Here is an 18,952-nt window from a genome sequence, read left to right as displayed (position 1 = left end):
TTGCCTCTTTTCATTTGAAATGTCAGTTTTTATTAATGCAGGATAAATTAGTAGTAATGGTTACATGGCCAGTGGCAGGTTAAGTTCCCTTACAGGGACGTCAATAACTGATCTCCCACTGCACCAGTATGTACCTCCACAGACACATAGCACTGAGCTAAACACAAGAAGTCCCATCACTGAGTTAGCCAGAAAACCCCAGAGAGCTGGTACAGAACAAACATCCAACAGCAGTTTGGAGTAAAAGATCACTTCAAAGTGGCTAACTGCGTGATCCTGCTTCTTATTAGCTAGCTGTCCTTATTGTCTGTTAGCTGACAACAGGACAAACACTATTTGAGCTTGTGAAGAAGAGCAAGCCATGAAACAACATGGAAGTGTCTGCTTCAGAGTAGAACTTGGTGCGTATATCTGCCTTCAAAAGAAAAAGAAACACAGGACATTCACCAGAGCTCCTTAATGAAACATCAACAAAAGCAAAATACTTCAAGTGTAAACATACTGTATCTCTACTTAGTCAAGTTACATGTCTGGTGAGCTCAAACATGTTGTATAAAGTGTTGTAGAATTGTTCAACAATGTATGCCAGGGCAAACAACAAAATCAAAATATTAAGATTGAAAGAGATGTGCTTGACTGATTCTCTTTAACTGAGTATGTTCAGTACTGACACAATCGCAGCTGAACGGACTGCTAAAGAAACACAAACTTCCATAAAAGCAAATCCAGAAATAAATAAATCACAGTACAAGTGTTTTCTGGGAAATGCGGTGCAAAAACTAGAGAAAATCTCACCACTAGGTCTGTTTAGCAGCTGTTCTGGAGCTTTTGATCATATCACATGATGATCATCAGCCAATTAAAAAATGTAAAGTGATCAAGAATTTGCCAAGAATTGCAGATGTTTAGATTTTAATTTTTTGGTGGGAACATTTCATAGCCTTCCCAGAACTGTTACTTAATGGACCAACTGCTTTTGACCCTTTTCAAGGTCAAATGTAACCCATAAACCTTTTTTAAGCTTTTAAATATGACCAGAAGCTCCAGGATAGCTGGAAAAATTAACCTCATAGTGAGACTGTTCACTCAAGAGCAACAAGACGGTTAACACTGAGTTTGAAATGTGGTGTTTGGCTCTCGATCAAGCACATCTCTTGTATTGTAAATATTAAAGATGGAAGCTTTGCTCAGACTGCTGCTGGCACTGAGGTACAGGCCTGATGCAGACACACAGAGAGCTGCAGAGGGACATTGAGGCAGCAGCGATCATCAATTAATTTAACTCCATCAAATAACAAAATAACAGGGCTCTCAACATATAGACAAATACATTAACACACACATGTTTTAATAAAAACACTTGGATGCATTCACACACTCACATGCCTGGCAGGAGAACTATCTTCTTCTTTTGTGTCTTCTTCAAACGTCACTGTCCTTCATTGCGTTCCAAAGCAAAGTGCACGACGGCAACAAAATGTACAGTCCTTCAGTCAGATAGAATCGGCTCAGAGAGCGACAAACTTCATTCAGTTCGGATTCAAATTCGGCTTTCCTCACATCGATGCAGGTTAGATGAGAAGTTCTTGTAGTGAATATGCTGTAGCGGCTGCTTTGTAACGGAACATTGTCTGAAATGGGGGAAAGACGTGGGCTCTATTGTCCAACTACCAAATCACAACAAGATTTTCTGTTGTAGCATTTGGTCAACTTCCTCCGAGGATTCAAAAATACTGGCCCGGATGATTAGAAGGTAGAAATACAAGATTTCTTTCTTTGCTCCCACAGACCAGTGATTTATTTTAAAAACCGTAAGAGGCAGTGAACCAAGCGCTCAGCTGAGAGATGGAAGCCTACAGGATGGTACAGCAGTTAAGGGGCGGGGTGAGTGTTGATGGGAGCAGTTTGACCCTTCTGGTAGACAGGGGAGAGATGGGGCAGGTTAGGGTGGGGCTCTGTCTCTCAGCCCTCCATCCCAAAGTCCTCTGTGAACTTCTTGACCTTCAGCAGATCTTCAGTGTTGACTGTGGGGCGGGTGGTGGACAGAGAGCGCAGCATGTCTGACTGCAAAGGAAAAAGAGATTCAAGTCAGTTTTTTTTTTTTTCATTGTTTTTTATATTCAAATTCTTCTTCATCCAGTTTACCACCTGACTGATGTTCATGTACTCTCCAACTTCAGTAGCATAAACATCTTTGCTGCTGAAGCTGGGGCTGGTAAGACTGGAGAAACCAATCCAAGTATTCAACCAAATAAATCCCCCTCCTCCCTTCAGGGCTTCCTTCAGGGCCATGAACTGGGACTGCCTAACTACAGTAACATTGGCTGCCCTGTAGCTCTCACTGGCCAGCAGGGAGATACATGTATGTGTTAGCTTCTAGTTAGCTAGATTACACAAGCCCTCTTAGCTTTTTTAGTCTAATAAATCCATAAATTAACAACTCTGTTAAATGCCACAATCATATAATCACAAGCAAAGTAGTCCTAATGAACACAGCTCAGTCCGAAAAGGCTACCAGGCGAAACAGTTACCCTTCACTCCTGAAGGTGTGTGCTTTGTGTTAACTGGGTAAGCCGATGAATAAGGCTGTTGCTGCTGTGTTCTTTGGCTCAGGGACTGTGTGCTAATGAGTTAGCTTCTGAACAACAGGCTCAGGGGCTGTGTGCTGTGTGAGCGCAGTGCATCGTCATTGCTGACCATATCCAATTACCTCATGTCTCACTCACATGTAAGAAAACACCTAGCATTATCATAATGAACGTAAACAACGAACATGGCTATTGTTAGTACTCACTGCTGTCACGCTAGCATGTTAGAATTGGGGAATTGTGGCTGCACTCTCTGTCATTCTTGTGCCACTAGCTGGCTAATAGCTTTAGCAATAAATCTACCAAGCCCTGAGGAAGACTCCAGTCAATGAGTACACGGGCAGAGTGACAGCAGGCAGGCAGGCAGGCAGGCAGGCAGCCTGTCAAGACTTTTCATACAGGCTTAAGGAGATGATTGGATTGGCTTTTTAGAGGCCTGCAGCAGCCACAGATACTGAATTTTTTAGATTTTTCTTTATAACTTCTTTCCCCAGGCCGTGAGACTCAATTCATCATCAAGACTCCATTCTCTAAAAAAGATGTAGCAGGACTCAAACTTTATTTACTAAAAATAAACTATACTTCATTTATTGATTGCTGTCAGGATGTCAAGACATTTAGACACATTGCAATAACGCTTCAAAAGCTTTAACTTGAATTTATTCATCACAATCCATCTCTGGACATAAGAACACAAATGTAGAGTAATCGATTTGTTTTCATACTTGTGCACAGTACATAGCTCTCTTTGTGTATAATCACACACTTATTTATAGGCTATTATTTTTAGTATTTAGTTGTGTGTAATAACACAAAGTTTAATGATCTTATATTTTTAATAAAAGTCCAGCTTAAGTGAATTTTCCTATCTTGTTACTATGGAGGCAACATCAAATGGAGGTCTGGAACGAAGAGCTGCAGTGTTTTCACTCACCATGCAGACTATGGGCTCCAGTAGCTTATCACTAGGCACATCCATCCAGGTCATCTCTATGGCTGCAGGGTCACCAGGGGAACATGGAGTCAAGAGGTCATCCACCATCACCTGGTTGTTGCTTCGGGATGGACCACGAACCTGCAGGAGTATGAACAAGAAAATAACAACAAACAAACTATGAACCAAATCAGGGATTCGACTGACATGGGCTTCTGAAGATTGGCCTCGTTTTTTTCTTGGGTTTCTAATGATGTCACCTTTTTGAAGTGCGTAGCAGACTGGACCTTCCTAACAGGCTGCATGAGCGCGTCCCGCACGATGATGCTGATGTCGGCGCCGGAGTAGCCATCTGTTTTACGGGCAAGCTGCCGCAGGTCGGCCTCGCTCAGGCTGTGCGGCGTGTTGCCCAGATGGAGACGAAACATCTGAGCCCGAGCTGGCTCCTCTGGCAGAGGGATGTAGATACGCTTCTCAAATCTGACACACAACAGAAGTCATTTAATCTCACAGGTGAGTCATACAGCCACAGTAAAATGTATTTTCTGAATGGCCAAGATGGATTTGCCTCTCCTTGGTAAGAAATTAGGTTATTATGAATGACTCCACTTATAAAACCAACTGACCTTCTGCGGATGGCAGCATCTAGCACCCAGGGGATGTTGGTGGCTCCCAGCACTAAGATTCCATCGTTGTTGTTTCCCACACCTGCAAAACCAGAGAGCTTTGGTCAACTCTGCTGCAGTGTCCACGAAGGACAGGGTGCTTGCATGTTTTAGGTAAACTTTATAGTTTTCTATTGTCACGTATACAGTAGATATGATTTGATACTGCATAGTCTACACTGTCTTATTGTTTTCATTTGGCTCACCCTGCATCTGGACCAAGAACTCTGTCTTGATGCGGCGGGCAGCCTCGCTCTCATTCTCATTCCTTGAGCCGCACAGCGAGTCCACCTCATCGATGAAGATGATTGAGGGTTTGTGCTGGCGAGCCAGGTCAAATAAGTTCTTCACCAGTCTGGGAGAAACAGGGAGGGATGGAAAATATGAGACAGACAGAGACACGACTACCACTCTAGTTGGGCTGAAAACGGCTACTAAAATTAATATCACAAAGACGTTTTAAACTAATTCTGCTATATTTCTGTACTGCAGTCTTTCCCTATCTAGAGTACAACATCAGACACCAGCCACCCCCGAGGAAGAGACATACTTCTCACTCTCTCCCAGCCACTTGGACATGAGGTCTGAGGAGGAGACGGAGAAGAAGGTGGAGTTATTGGCCTCGGTGGCCACAGCCTTAGCCAGGTACGACTTCCCTGTCCCCGGAGGACCAAACAGAAGGATGCCTCTCCAAGGAGTCCTCTTGCCTGAGAACACAGAGACCACAAGTCAGGTTGGTCACATGATGTCCTACTGGGGTACTGTTAGCAGCCTGTTCTAGCATTCCAGCATAACCAATAACTAACACAGGCATGGAGGTTAACATGAACTTTAACTGCTGTACCAACTTACAGTCAGACAAAAAGGATGGGAATCTTTTGCTAAAAGAACAGCAGTACAACATCCATTACAGAGGTTCATGTGAAGAAGATATCAGTCATTTCAAAACACCTTAAGTGACCTTTCAACTAATAAGCAGTGAGTCTGCAGCTGACTGTTTTCACAATTGATTCATCTGTCAGCTACTCTCTGAAGTGAAAGTAAACAGAAATCAATATACATCCAATTAAGGCTGAGTAATATAGTGATATTATATCAGTATCGTGATATAAGACTATATATCGTCTTTGATATGGGGTATTGTTATACTGTGATATAACATAAGCGTTGTCTTTTCCTGGTTTTAAAGGCTGCATTACTGTAAAGTGATGTCATTTTGTGAACTTACCACCTACCACTTCTTGGAGTATATTGTTGCAATATTGATATCATGTATTGGGTAGAAAAATACAGAATCTACAATATATTGAGGTATACGGTATATTGTGTATTGTGATATAGCCTAAAACTTCCATTGTATTATTTTGAGACAATATCACCAAGCCCTATATTTAATATTCCCCAAGATCAAGCTAAAATCTTCATGTTTGGTCAGATCCAATGTCCAAAATCCAGAGAATCAACTCGCACTGATAAAGCAGGAAATTATCAAAATGAAGTAACAAAGAAAATTAGCAAATTCTCACATCTGAGAAGCTGGACCCAGCTCGTTGAATACCAATTTGTTACCAAACAATAATCAGTGGATCGATCTACTTATTGTTTTGGCTCTATATTTACCCAATGTTTTCACATTACTATACAATCTACATTGGACATTTACATTCACATTACACATCTATCATTTACACATATATAAAATGTATTGACCTCTTGACCTTTTAAACTTTTTGATTTCAACAATCAGAAAGACCTAAAATACCAAAGTACCTGTGAAGAGGTGAGGGAATTTGATGGGCAGGATTACAGCTTCCTTCAGAGCTTCCTTAGCTCCCTCCAGGCCAGCCACATCGTTCCACCTGACATTTGGCTTCTCCATTACAATAGCCCCTGGACACAAAGAAGGCAGAGCATAATTGAGATTGACAGGTCCATCTTTGAAATGCAATCAGAAGAAACATCTGTAGCCCTGGCACAAAAAAGACCCCATAACGCCACCAAGCCTACTACTACTACAACAAAATAAAATAAAAAACATATAAATACATGCATAAATAAATAAATATTTATTATAAGTTAAATTTGATCAAAATTTCTCATTACAATCATGTTTTTCACTTGTACAAAATAATCAGTCAAATTGTACATTTATTGTAACAGAGGCCCACGCTGAATTCATATCACAAACACCACATCAACTGACCTAAACACACATTTACTTACCCATAAGTTGCTCCTGCAGTTTCTTCTTTTCTGGATTTTCACCCTCGCTGTCACTGTCACTCCTAGACCGGACACAGACACATAGACAGGTTGACACAAGTACAGTAAGGCAGCCTTGAACATATTTTCTGGGTCTATGCTAGACAGCATACTTGTCATTGCTTTGTGCCTCTTTGACAGGCTTTTTGCCCTGTTTGTCTTTATTTTTCAGGTAGTCCTTAAGTTTCTCCGCTCGGTCCAGGTACTGCATACACTTTGCTCGTATACTCTCCTTTGCCTTATCGCTGTGGGCCTCATCTGAAGAAAGGAAACAGCAATGTGGATGAAACCCACCAATGTTCTTACCAACAGAAAGGTGTTGGGCTAGATCAACTACCTGTCAGGCTGCCGTACTCACATTTGATGGCATGTAGGAAGTACTCCACAGCATGCTGGTACAGACGCAAGGCCTCCTCATAATTCTTTGCCTTGTCTTCCTCTGTGGCTTTGGTCACAAGATCAATCGCTTTCTGCAACAGATGCAGAGAATACAGTCAGAATACAGTCAGAATACAGTCAGATGTAGATGTGAGATGGATTAGGGGTGGAGACACAAATAGAGGCAGGGGATGTATGCATGTTGGCCATCCTCATATCAGTCTGCACATGTCAACAATGGAGCTTCAACCAAAACAAAGCACAGTTATACAGCTCACATAATGTAATCGGATCCTATTAGTTTATCTGATTCTACAATCAAATCATGTGTGCTATTTCCCAAGCCAATTTCCAGAATAAAATGTTTTTGTTTTCATATGCCAACTGTTTGCGAGCAGGAGCCACAGCCCGGCTAACGGTGAGATAGCGGCTGCTACTGTTATAAACATTTAGGTTAAACGCTAGTAAACAATCCACATCTACAAAAACTAAACAGGAATTCGTTATAATGATTGTTTTTAATTTAGTTAGATTATTTAGATAGCTATTACAGTAACGTCAGAATTAGTTATTTTCAAGACAACGCAATGGAAGCACTGTTGGCTGGCTCAGTTAACTAAACTGTCTTGCTAGCAACGTTAGCAGGCTTAATCGTCAGCTGTTTTGCTAACAAGTTAGCTTCCACTCGAGCTGCTGTATGGGCAAAGCCAAGTTATGTAGCGTTAGTTACAGTTGTAGCAGGCTAACGTTAGCTAGCTCATATTAGCCTACCTGTAATGTTGACGTTGTCATTTCATCTCACTCTTCTGCTCTCTGCCCAGACTTATATCCGCTAACCTTACCCAAAGGTGGATATGTGAAAAAATGAACTCGTTAACAGCCCTATGTTGTGAGGGGACAGATTGCTCCTGACATGACAAGACAGTTGCTAATACGTTAGCTTGCAAATATGACAGCTCTGCCCGACCTAACAAAACCACAGCAACGAACACTGCGTAAACCGACAAGCTAGCGGATACAAAGGTAACTTCCGGTTAGGGTTTTCAGAATAAAACAGCGAAAGACAAACATGTGCCATGATATATTACTTAGACTTTTATTCTACATTACACGTATGACATGTGCTATTAAAATGACAGAATACACATATTCACCAGCTCAGTCGAGAATATGTTATGGCTATGATTTTCGCTGTATATATATTACATTTATTCTTATTGATAACTTCCGGTCGTATGTCTAAAATGAACAACTTGACAGTGGCAGACGTTTAAATGGACCGCAGCTGCTGCCACCTAGCGGTTAAGTTAGTGCTATAGCAGTGCTCCACTAATAATTAAGTCATGCTCATAATAAGACAGGAAATAAACATGTGTGCACCCCAACATGAAGAAAATGTGAATATGAAACATGAAATATAGTAACTAAGAAAATATTGTCTATATTCATCTAAACCTTCACAACAAACCACAGATCAGCTTATGTCATTTGTAACAGTTTTATTGGTATTTACATTTGAGATTATTACATTGCTATCATACATTGTATACTGTGTCTTGGAAGGAAGTCTAAAATACTTTGCATATGACAGGTTATTGCAGCAGCACTTTATCCTTTTGTGACCTTTCAGTTCAATGATTGTGTTGGACGCAAGCTGCCACAGATATTACCTTTGGTTCATAACCCTGTCTTTGAAGCATCGCTTTGCATAGACAGGATAGCCACAATTTCAGGACAAAAAGAGAAAGGAGGTTAAAAATAATCACCAGGAAGAAGAAAGGAGTACATTCACAGATTTAAAGGGGTTTGATTGGTTAGTGCATCGAGCTCAAAGAGGGACGGCCTGTAGATTGTTGAAGGTTGACCAACTTCAGACAATCAGATTTGTGCAGTGGGTTAGAGAAACGTGATAAACGTGGTAAATCGGAGGTTACGGAAGCCCTAAACAGCCATGGGTCAGATATGTTGCTTGTTTTCTCAAAACAAAACGTTGCTTTGAGTTGATAAAGCAAGTTCATTATCAGAATCAGAATCAGAATCAGAAATACTTTATATGTCTTTATATGGAGATCTCGACAAATTTATCTTGCTATCTCTGGAAAACAACATTTATTATCTTGTGATAATGACAATCATAACTCGTTGTCTCAAGAAAACAAACAAAATTTAACTCGTTATCACAGGAAAATGTAGGAAATATGTTTGCCCCATTGCTGTTTAGGGCTTCTGTAGGGAGGATGATGAAGAGCAACACTTGCAGGAGAAAGACTTTCTGTCAGGCAGGGTTCTGCTTCTTTTTTAACACAGCCACTAATCAACTACAGCTTGAAAAAGAGCTATATAGCTATAGGAACTATATGATCACATATTTTCACTTTTATAAAAGAGCCAAACAAGGTTGTTCAAACCATCACAAGGACATCAGAGTCCAAAATAGAACAAAAGGTCCTTCAGACTGATGATTGTGTTCCTTATCCAAGGACATAAGGGTTATCTTGTTTTCCTGTGCTGCACAGTCAGTGGACACAATGCTTCATTATTTGAGGCCCAAAAGAACACAGAGGCTCTACTGAAGGATCACTTTTCAGCAACATGTACTATGAACCAACTGAAGGTTATGAAAATTACAGTCATGTTGAACTCATTAATGAGTCAAGTCTCAAAACAGGCACTGGACTGAACAGATAAACCTAAGGGGAGAGGATTTAGCTAACTTTATTTCACCTTTGATGGCATTTACTATTGACAGAAATCACAAGATCTGCAGCGGGATTATAGTTCCAATAAAGTTTCTTTGGAGCTTGAAAGTTCATTCTTGAACTTGGGAATAGTAGTTTGACAAATAACCATTCACCAGCCTTTTCCAGAGCTTTGTACTGCATCTCACAGTATCCATTTGTGGATTTAGTTTACTCAGTTCTCACACCGTGGCCTCACTTACACTACATCGTTAAAACAGCAAGGACAGAATATGGACTGTCTGTCAACACCAGGGGGGTTAACCTGTCAAAAGTGAAATTTTGAACTCAGGTGAGTGATAAACATAACCGTCCTTCACTTTTATTCCTACTTGCAAACTTAAAGATGCTCTTAAAACTAAGAGAGCTTCAGAGGTAGTACAGTTTGTTAAAAGTGGATCCCAGGCAGCTGCAGTTCAGAAACAGAGCTGAGAAAACACCTGCTGAGACACATTTTGAAACAAGTTACATAACTGGGCATGATAAATAATATGCAACATGTTTTATTGAGAATAAAGTACTTTGAGCCTACTTTTACATTTGAATTGAACTTTTCTTTTATCCTTGGGGGGTAAAGGGCAAGAATATGGTTGATTTTAATTCTAAGAATTATTTTTTCTTTAAATATTGTCCAAACCTAGTCGCAGCATCGAGTGGGAAGGGGTCAGAGGTCATCGACCAGGAGTCATTGGACAGTTGTTGGAAGAACAAGGAGACCAGCTGAAAACATCTTCAAACAGAGACGGGTGTAATAATCTCCCGAAAATATGAGCATCTATTATCACGCGTGTTAAATTCCCATACTTCCATCTCCATGACAACTGAGCAAAGACCAAGAGATGGGGCTGAAAGCTCCAAAAGAAAGCTAGTAAGTGGAGATTGAGTAAAGAGTATCTTCTCAAACTTAAATAAGCTTTTTGCATCTAAAATGCAAGGAAAAGACTGTAATAAGATAAATGAAATAAATGGTGCTGTCATTTCTCTACGGCAGGGGTTCATATAAGGTACAGTGTCTTTGACTGGTACCGTTTGGGATTATTAAAATACATTGGTATCTCTGTCATGTGATGGCCCACTTTAAAACAAGCCTGTTAAACAGTCGTTAGCCAGAGAGATGCTACTATAGGAAAGGTAACAAGGGACAAGTAATCTCAAGCAAATTGGAATGCAGTGATAGACGGAGACGTGGTAGTGTAGGCCAGAGACGGGAGGTAACACACCGTCATCATCAGATACACAGTTCAATGTGAGGAAGTCATGCAATCATGAGATATACACTTTTAAAAACAAAGGACATAAAAACAAAATAACATAGTGTACACTATAAGAGTAATACTATTGCTCGCGTGTGTCGAAAGCTTAACACTCTCTTATTGTGTGAAATAAAAAAAAGGAAACATTACAAAGAGTGTCGTCGTCTACATGGAATAAAGGCACAGTTGGCAATCCTGATTACAACGGTAGCTGAGGAGAATGTGCTAAAAGGTGAGTCTGTCAGACAGCAGGCACACTATCAAGCCAACAGAAGCGCGAAGTATAGACAGACAGACACGCTCACACTCACACTCACACTCACACTCACACACACACACACACACACAAACACAGATTCATTCGCACAATCTCTAACTGCATTCTGACTCATGTCGACATAAACAAATACATTATAAAGATCAGTTGGAAGGCTGTCATGGAATGATAGGCAGAGAGTAAAAACAGGGAGCGTTCACCAATCTGTGCTCAGCTGTGTATTAATTGTCTTAAAGAATCCTTCCTTTCCTGAATGTATTTCACTAACACTTTGCTTGAAGTGCACAAATGGAATCTCGTACACACATCGCAGCATCCCAGCTCGTTTTAGCGTCTTCTTTTTCTTGTCTTTTGATTTTACATCATATCAGATAATCATGATGAAATGTAAAACATTACCACATGGATTTTTATGATTCATGACTTCAAGCAAAGTGTCACTTCCTTTTACCTGGCATTGCAGTAAAGCGCTGCAGGAATGAGCCGTAAAACCTGGAAATAAGTTAGCATTTTTCACTTCTGGTTCCCTCGTCTCTAAGTCAGTGGGTTTTTTGAATTTGAACTCAGTTAAATGCCTTAGAAAAAGGTCTGTGGTTAACACAAGCTTAAGAGATTTTCTTGATTTGTTCTACAACATAAAACACTTCAGTAAATAGCACACTTGTGAATTTTAAAGCATTTACTAGTCTTTAAAAAGGTGGTTGCTAACAACAAGTGTCTAAATGAGACTACAGAAGTTAAACATCATCACGCTGAACACGGAGACTTCTATACAACTTCTACATTGATCAATTTATAGTATAAGTGTGTATAGTATAGTGTAGTAGGAAGCTCAGTGGTGGTGTCATTAAAGTCATTTGACCGCGATGTAGTTCGTTTATAGCCTAACATTAGTGCATTTACACTTCAAAAATCTTACAAGTGCTGTTCATTTGTGGAGATTATCTTGCTGAACAGAATGTGCAAGTATCATAAACGTGTGTTTACCAAAGACCTTATCTTTTGCAATAATCCTAAATCCAAGTGAACAATCTCATAGGCTTTTGTTGAGGGAACCAAGGCGATGCTTACTTCTGTGTGAGCCTACAAAAATACGTCATCCCTGCAGCACTCTATGACTGCAAGAGATTGAGGAGAAGTTGGAAGAGAAGGCACAGTTTTGAGACAATCAACAACATGACTCCTGGGTTAAATCTCCCCTGCAGTGCCACTTCAGGCCTAACTTCAGCTGTGAATGGAGAAGTTGAAAAAAACAACAAAAAACAACAAAAAACAAAACATAAAAATAATTGCCAGTATTTTGCCAGCATTTTGGGAGCGTCTTCACCCTCTTTGCTGTGCCTGGGCCCATCCTCTCATCCACACTGCTGCTGTTGTTGGTTGTTTCACGTCAGAAGGCCCATACGAGTGAGCTTGGCTGACAGGAAGGAGTGGAGAACAAACACTACTGGCTTTGGACCCGAGTGGAGGTCAAACACCTGGAGGATGGAGGGAGAGAGGATGTGAGGTAGGAAAAGAGGAGAAAAACAGCAGTAAAGGGAAATGAGTACAAAAGGGTAAAATCTCATTTACTCAATTTACAGTATATTTTCTGTTGTTACCTTCCCTTCATCTGTAGGCTACCTAACTTATAGTAACTTAACACTAAATACAATCTTTAAAATTAGAAAAATTATATGTTTAGACACCATATTATACGATCAGTTGTTCTGATTTCAGTCTGTAATTATTATTGCAGCAGTTATTTGTTGTTTTACAGCGAAATTGGGTAATTCTGTCTTCTAGACAAAAACATAATAACTGTGGCCTTGCCTTGCACTCCACACATCCTCAAAATACAAGGCGACGTCACATTACCTCAATGTCTAGAGACTTTAACAAACGGACACCAACTTTGGGGGGTGTGATGAGTTTTGTACTATTCTACCTGACTGCCAGAGACAGTGGAAATCCAGGTATTATTTCCTTCTCTGGCCACCACCCAAAATTCAGAGAAGCATATTTGCATATGCAAATTATTTACTAAAGCTAGGTATTGCCACTGATTTTCCAAATCAAGCTTTTCCATTTCCCAAGTTCCTGATTTGATTCAATCTGATCCGATTTGCATAACCTTTTTTTCTGCATATGCAGTTTAACTCCCCAGGAACAGTAAACACACTTTAATGGGTAAAATCAGTGGCGTCCCCTTTAACATTTGAAACTGGTGACTTCGGTGCCCCCTAGTGGTACTATCAAAGGAGACATTCAAAAAGACTAATATCCATCTATTGTCTGCAACCACTTATCCTGCGCAGGGTTGCCAGGGCCAACACACAGACGAATAATCGGTCACATTCGCACCTACAGGCAATTTAGAGTAACCTAACCAATGAACCTAATTAACCTGCAGGTCTATGGTACACAGACACAGAGACATTCAAACTCCACACAGTCGCGAGTGGAACCAAGGATCTTCTTCGCCACCGAAAAACGAACATGTCACACTAAAATGAACGAGCTAAACCTACGGCATCAGAACAATATGAAAGAGGCTATAACCTCATACTATTTTACACAGAAGGAATTGAATGCAGAGCTGCAACTAATCATTATCTACAGAAAGTAATTTATCTGCTGACTGTTTTCTCAATTAATCTAAAAATTATTGTGTCTGAAAAATAATAAATGGTCAAAATGGTTTGCTAGTAAATCTCCCTGATTTCAAAGACAATCCAATGAAACAGTGTTAGTGTGGGGTCAGTGTAATACATGATTAGTTGCACATAATCAAAGCACAAGGTTAGGGTGAACATCGGCCCTGAATGCTCTGCTGATGTCAGCTTTATGTTTTAAAAAAAGCTTCTTTAGTGTTTGTAGTTGCACTTTTGCAATTCAGCTGAGATTAGGAAATCATGTGTACCTTAAAAACTGAGATAAGCTGTTGCACTGACAGTTTCTCACTTACACTTAATCATAATCATTTATAATTATAAAACTATTAGTTAATTAATTTATATAAAGTAAGTACAATTGTGTTATTTAGTTAATAATCTAAGCCATTGAATCAGAATCAGAATCAGAATCAGAATACTTTATTAATCCCCGGGGGGAAATTGTTTTTGTTGATTAAGATAAATCACCAGAACATTTCTGGTTCCAGTTCATTATGTCAATTTGCTGCTTGGCGCTTTGCAAGTAACCTGATGACATCACCTGAGGCTCAAAGAACTGGACTGGCAATTTAAAAGCAATACATCAAAGAAATAATTGATTGATGAATGTCAGGAGTCTGAACTTACCATTTCTCCCTCTGGACCCCCAAAGTCAAGGTACAGGTTGCGTATTCCATCGTCGGCAGACATTTTGAGCTTCTCGTAGGGGTATCTGTAAAGCACCGCACCTCCAGCTGGATCTGCTGGCTCCCTTGTCACAGTGAAGCCCTTCTCATAGTGCAGTGTCAGGCGAACATCCTGTCTGTTCAATGTGCAACCTGAAAGAGAAGGTGAGAGAGACAAGAGATGAAGAACAGCAGGTGTATGAGTGAGCAGGGGTGAGAAATGTTCCACTTGGTCAGTGTGAGTAGAGCTGCAATGGTTAATATAGATGAGTCAACCTTAAGGAAATTAATTGCAGACTTTTTCTATAATCATTTAATTGTTTCAGTCATTTTCAAGCTAACATATCAAACATTTCCTTGTTCCAGCTTCTTAAATGTGAGGATTTGGGTTTTGGACTGAAGAAGCAGACGTCAGTTTGGGCTCTGGGAAATTGTTTTTGCATTTGTTTCTTGTATTCTTATCTATTTATTTACATTTTCAAAAATACATTTCCCTCTTACTTGTAGTGCTATTTATTCATCTAGATTGTCTTGGCAGTGATACGGTTGGCAGTGAATAGTAAGAGGAAAACCCTGTATTTTTGGGTGAACTGTACCTTTAATGTATGATAGGGATGTTGTTAACTTGTAGCAGTAACAATATATGTCCCCTAAATAATATCTTGCTCAGAAAAAGTTCTACAGCATCTGAATGAAACTGGATGGTACAAGTGTATCCTTCATAAAAATAAAAATAAATCCTGCCTGGTGCCGCTTCAACTGTCATTTGATCCTAAAGCATTTCCATGTGTTACTGTAACTTGACTGCCTTAATTGTGCCTCTGCGTTTGTGTAGCAGCGGGAGACCGAAGAAGAAGAAGAAAAAAAAAGGCTGAGTCTTTCCAATGCTGTTCCGGCGGCCAACTATTGTTCTGCACAGAGTGAGCACATTCCCCTGAGCTGGCTCCTACTTCTGCTTTTCCTACACAGAGCTGCTCTTTCTGAGCTGCTGCACACTGCTAGTGAGCCAGTTGCTGCCAGGAGCTTCCTGTCACAGTTAAAGTATTTTTACTGTATGTATGTAGGCCTACAAACATGGAAATATTTTATCTGTGCTTATCTTATTAAAAAAAACAAAAAACACTTGTGTGTCATAAGGTATTTAGTTTGTGAAGTTTTAGCTTAAGAACTTCCACTTGACATGCACTTGTTAGCATGATGGTTTCATGCACAAAGGTGAACCCACATCCTCTGTTTAAAGGTCTGCTTTCAAACTCCACCACATTGCTACTCAACCGTGTGTACTGAAAAAAACACACACGGTGTATAAAACAAGCACACACGCATTCATCTAAACAGGTGTACATGAGCCAAACATGCCCGAGGTTCTCAATCAACTCTGTGGTATTTCTGAGGCTGTAGTCTGTGGTGTTGTACTATGTTGCATACAATGAGGTGTGTCCTGTGACAAAAAACATCAACCCTAAATCTATATTAAGAAGAATTACCAGATTTACCATGTACGTATATCCTTTATCATTTTGGCTCATGTCTTATACATTTTTCCTGTTAAATGACACTGTCATCAGTAATCATTCTGGGTTGCCGGATGATTGGTTGCTTGAACTTTTGGTTGGATGTAATCAGTGGTGGAGGAAGTTCCATCACTTAAAGCAACAGTATGTAGAAATTGGCATTTTGTGTGATTTGGCAACCCAAAACTGTCTGTGTCTGTAACAGTTTGTCAGATGTAATTTAGGTGCTAACTACAAACAAAACTCATTACGTTATAACAATGTTAGGTCTTGAAACAAACATGTATGTAACGCTGTGATCCTACCCTCTCACTGACGTTACATAGCGCAGAAGCAAGTGATAGGGGGGCGGAGTAGCTGAGACAGAGACACCATTCACCCTATTACAAGACACTGTACCATCGAATGATGCTGATATTTTAAGGTAAAAAGGTTATATAATGTTATTTTAAAGTGGAAACAGACACCATAAAGTGGTATTATTGTTGGCACCGCTGTTGCAAAGACAACAGGATCATTTCTTTATACTTTGAAGTAGCAATTACCAACAACACATGACAAAACGTGACTTTATTCATTCATTTTGTCTATAACTGAGACGTAAAAGCAGATAGAAACAGTGCCAGGCTGCCAGTCTGACGTGGCATGAGATCTCAACACACCCCTACTATTTATACTTTCAGCCACAGTAATGTTAGCATTCATTTGGAGTCATGTTTGTGTCCAATATTCACTTTTCTTTTAGCTCTGTTTTGGTCCACGAACTCTTGAGGGCAATACCTGGTTCAAAGCTGCTAAAAATTCCACTATGTTAACCAGCTAGTATGTCTGCTGTTTGGTCCTGTGCAGGTATTGCACAGACGGTTTAAGAGAGATTTTTTTGTTGAAAACAGCTGCCTGCAAGAGCAGAGAAAGTGAACCAAGTTGTGAAAACCATAACAACCAGCTGAGAGATGCTAAAATGCCCAGTAGAGCATTGTGGTCCCGCAGAGTTGGTGACAATTCTCTGTGGGTTCATCTCATAGAGCCACACAGAGATTACATATAAAAATTAGATAAAACACTGCATACAATATATAAAAACTCATTGCAGCTGATATAGGATACTAAGAGGATACTTCAGTCAGTTCACCCTGCTGCCATCTGGCAAAAGATACAGAAGTATCCAATGCCATACCACCAGACAACAGAGCAGCTGCCTCAGGCTGTGATACTACTGAACTTATCCTCTGCACTCCGCACCATATAAAATATATTTTTTTGTTTTTTCTTTTCTTATATAGCGCAAAGGGACTAAACTTAGTTTTGTTCTACAACCCTGGTGTTGTAAAATGACAAATAAGTGAACCTTTAACCTTTTTAACCTTTAAGTAAAAGTAGGGATGTACAGGAAATTCTGGTGATGACTTGCTCTTACTACAGACTAACCATCTATTGCAGACACATACACACTCACCAATGGAGACTTCTTTGATGAGCTCGGCGGCAGCGTGCGCCCCCTGAACGAGGGCTCGTGTCCATGAAGACAGATCCCAGTGGGTCTCCACTCGGAAGATGTGGGACTCGATTCCCCGCCCTGTGCCCGTCCGAGTGGCGAATACCAGCTCTGAACCCTGGGCGGGAGAACCCCGGGTGTTGCCGGAATGGACCAGTCTGGAGGGTGACACATTACAGACACATTTAACATTCTCAGAGACAACTCATATAGATAACCTGCATCGGCAAGAGTAGGGTGTACGATTTAGTGGCATCTAGCTGTGTGGTTGCAGATTGCAACCAACTGAACACCCCTCACCTCACTCTCATCTATGGTGAATATAAATCTTCCATGGATCAAAAGTCCACACTAGAAGGAGTCATTATTGCCCTTGTTTGTAGTTCAAGGTGTTCCGTCAACAGTTTACAGACGTCACTTTTATAATGGTGCTCCATAGGGAACATTTTTTTTGGTCTGCAGGGGAATTTTCTGCTGTAATACAGTGAGTGGCCACCTGGGAAAATTGGAAACAATGCGTATCCAGGTCTAAATAATACATTCATGAAGAGGACCCAGTCCCTCTGTATAAAGGGTTCATTCAGACATAACGAAAACACCATGGTTCTTAGTTTCAGTAGATTACACACCAACAAAATCATAATTATGAATAATTGAGTCCTTTTCTGCCCCTAAATCCCCCTTAATCCTACATACTGGACCTTTAATTGTAATTGCTCATTCCTCTTAACCAGTTTGCTGAAGTTGGCGAGGGCTCCTGGTCTGTGTAATTTCCTCAATGTGATGTACTGGGTGTTGACATACTGTAAATACTGTTTAATTCCTTTTTTCACTTGTGGGGGTTCCCAGCTGAAGTTCCCCAGAAAGAAAGATCACGTAATTCACATTTGCATCATGTGAAACCTCTCTCCTCCCACACTGAACAGGTCACCACTGACTGTGGTGATAACCTAGCAATATGTTTTCACTTTCATTTTCATGTGAGAAAAACTGTTAACTTCCAGGTACTTAACATAAGTTAGGTTTGTTGAACATATGTTGACAGTATATATTTACTAAAACCTTGCACAGAATCAACAGTAGACTTGCTTAAATGTCCCATGCAAATCTATTTAAATGTAAATATGAACATCTGTACCATGAAAGAAGAAATGACAACCCAATTTCACAATTATGATGATTGTGAAGTGTTCTGAGCACAAGGTAAAGTCTGTTAAGGAGCACCATGTGAGAGGTTCTTAGTGTGATTCTCATTCCTGCCATAGCATGATGTCAACTGTTTCCTGACCGATGGAGAGTGAACCAGTCAGTACGATTTAAGCATTGTGGCTGGCTGTGGCTTTAGTAGGGTCACACTGCTGTCTGTTGTCTTTACCTTGTGGCCAGCAGTGGGTGTGTGAGCAGAGGTATGGACCAGGACTCTCTGCTCCACGGCACCGACTCAAACAGCAGGATGTCCTTCTCTGTGAGTGCCATGACAACTGGCTTGTACTGTTGCCGTCCACCTTCCAGCTGGACCTAAAGGAGGA

General features: G+C 40.4%; 2 protein-coding genes across 2 annotated transcripts in view; both read right to left on the bottom strand.

The window, feature by feature from the left end:
• Positions 1-4: 4 nt before the first annotated feature.
• vps4a (vacuolar protein sorting 4 homolog A) lies at positions 5-7,852 on the bottom strand. The gene is made up of 11 exons (XM_073471645.1): positions 7,599-7,852; positions 6,808-6,919; positions 6,563-6,707; positions 6,411-6,472; positions 5,958-6,077; positions 4,738-4,894; positions 4,394-4,542; positions 4,149-4,230; positions 3,783-4,002; positions 3,523-3,663; positions 5-2,064 (listed from the first exon to the last, which is right to left on the bottom strand). Exons 1-11 carry the CDS (start codon positions 7,617-7,619, stop codon positions 1,963-1,965), a joined length of 1,311 nt encoding a protein of 436 aa, XP_073327746.1. The 5' UTR covers positions 7,620-7,852; the 3' UTR covers positions 5-1,962.
• A 454-nt stretch (positions 7,853-8,306) lies between these two features.
• The window catches only part of sntb2 (syntrophin, beta 2), a 33,247-nt gene continuing 22,601 nt past the window's right edge, over positions 8,307-18,952 (bottom strand). Inside the window, exons 4-7 of the mRNA XM_073471501.1 lie at positions 18,799-18,941; positions 17,385-17,581; positions 14,377-14,567; positions 8,307-12,573 (exon numbers count right to left, since the gene is read on the bottom strand). Of these exons, the coding sequence (XP_073327602.1) occupies positions 12,481-12,573; positions 14,377-14,567; positions 17,385-17,581; positions 18,799-18,941 (624 nt within the window). The 3' untranslated portion in view covers positions 8,307-12,480. The remainder of the gene's footprint in view (positions 12,574-14,376; positions 14,568-17,384; positions 17,582-18,798; positions 18,942-18,952) is intronic.

This window comes from Pagrus major, chromosome 8 (genome assembly GCF_040436345.1).
Source record: "Pagrus major chromosome 8, Pma_NU_1.0".
In the NCBI taxonomy this organism is placed as follows: domain Eukaryota; kingdom Metazoa; phylum Chordata; class Actinopteri; order Spariformes; family Sparidae; genus Pagrus; species Pagrus major.
This window is presented reverse-complemented; position numbering and strand designations above follow the sequence as displayed.

Excerpts from the sequence above, each read along its gene's own strand:
- vps4a (XM_073471645.1), bottom strand. The coding sequence starts at position 7,619 with ATGACAACGTCAACATTACAG. Across the intron at positions 6,078-6,410 it reads ACTGCAGGAGCAACTTATGG|GGGCTATTGTAATGGAGAAG; the intron begins GTAAGTAAATGT and ends CTTTGTGTCCAG. Across the intron at positions 4,895-5,957 it reads ATTCCCTCACCTCTTCACAG|GCAAGAGGACTCCTTGGAGA; the intron begins GTACTTTGGTAT and ends CTGTGTTCTCAG.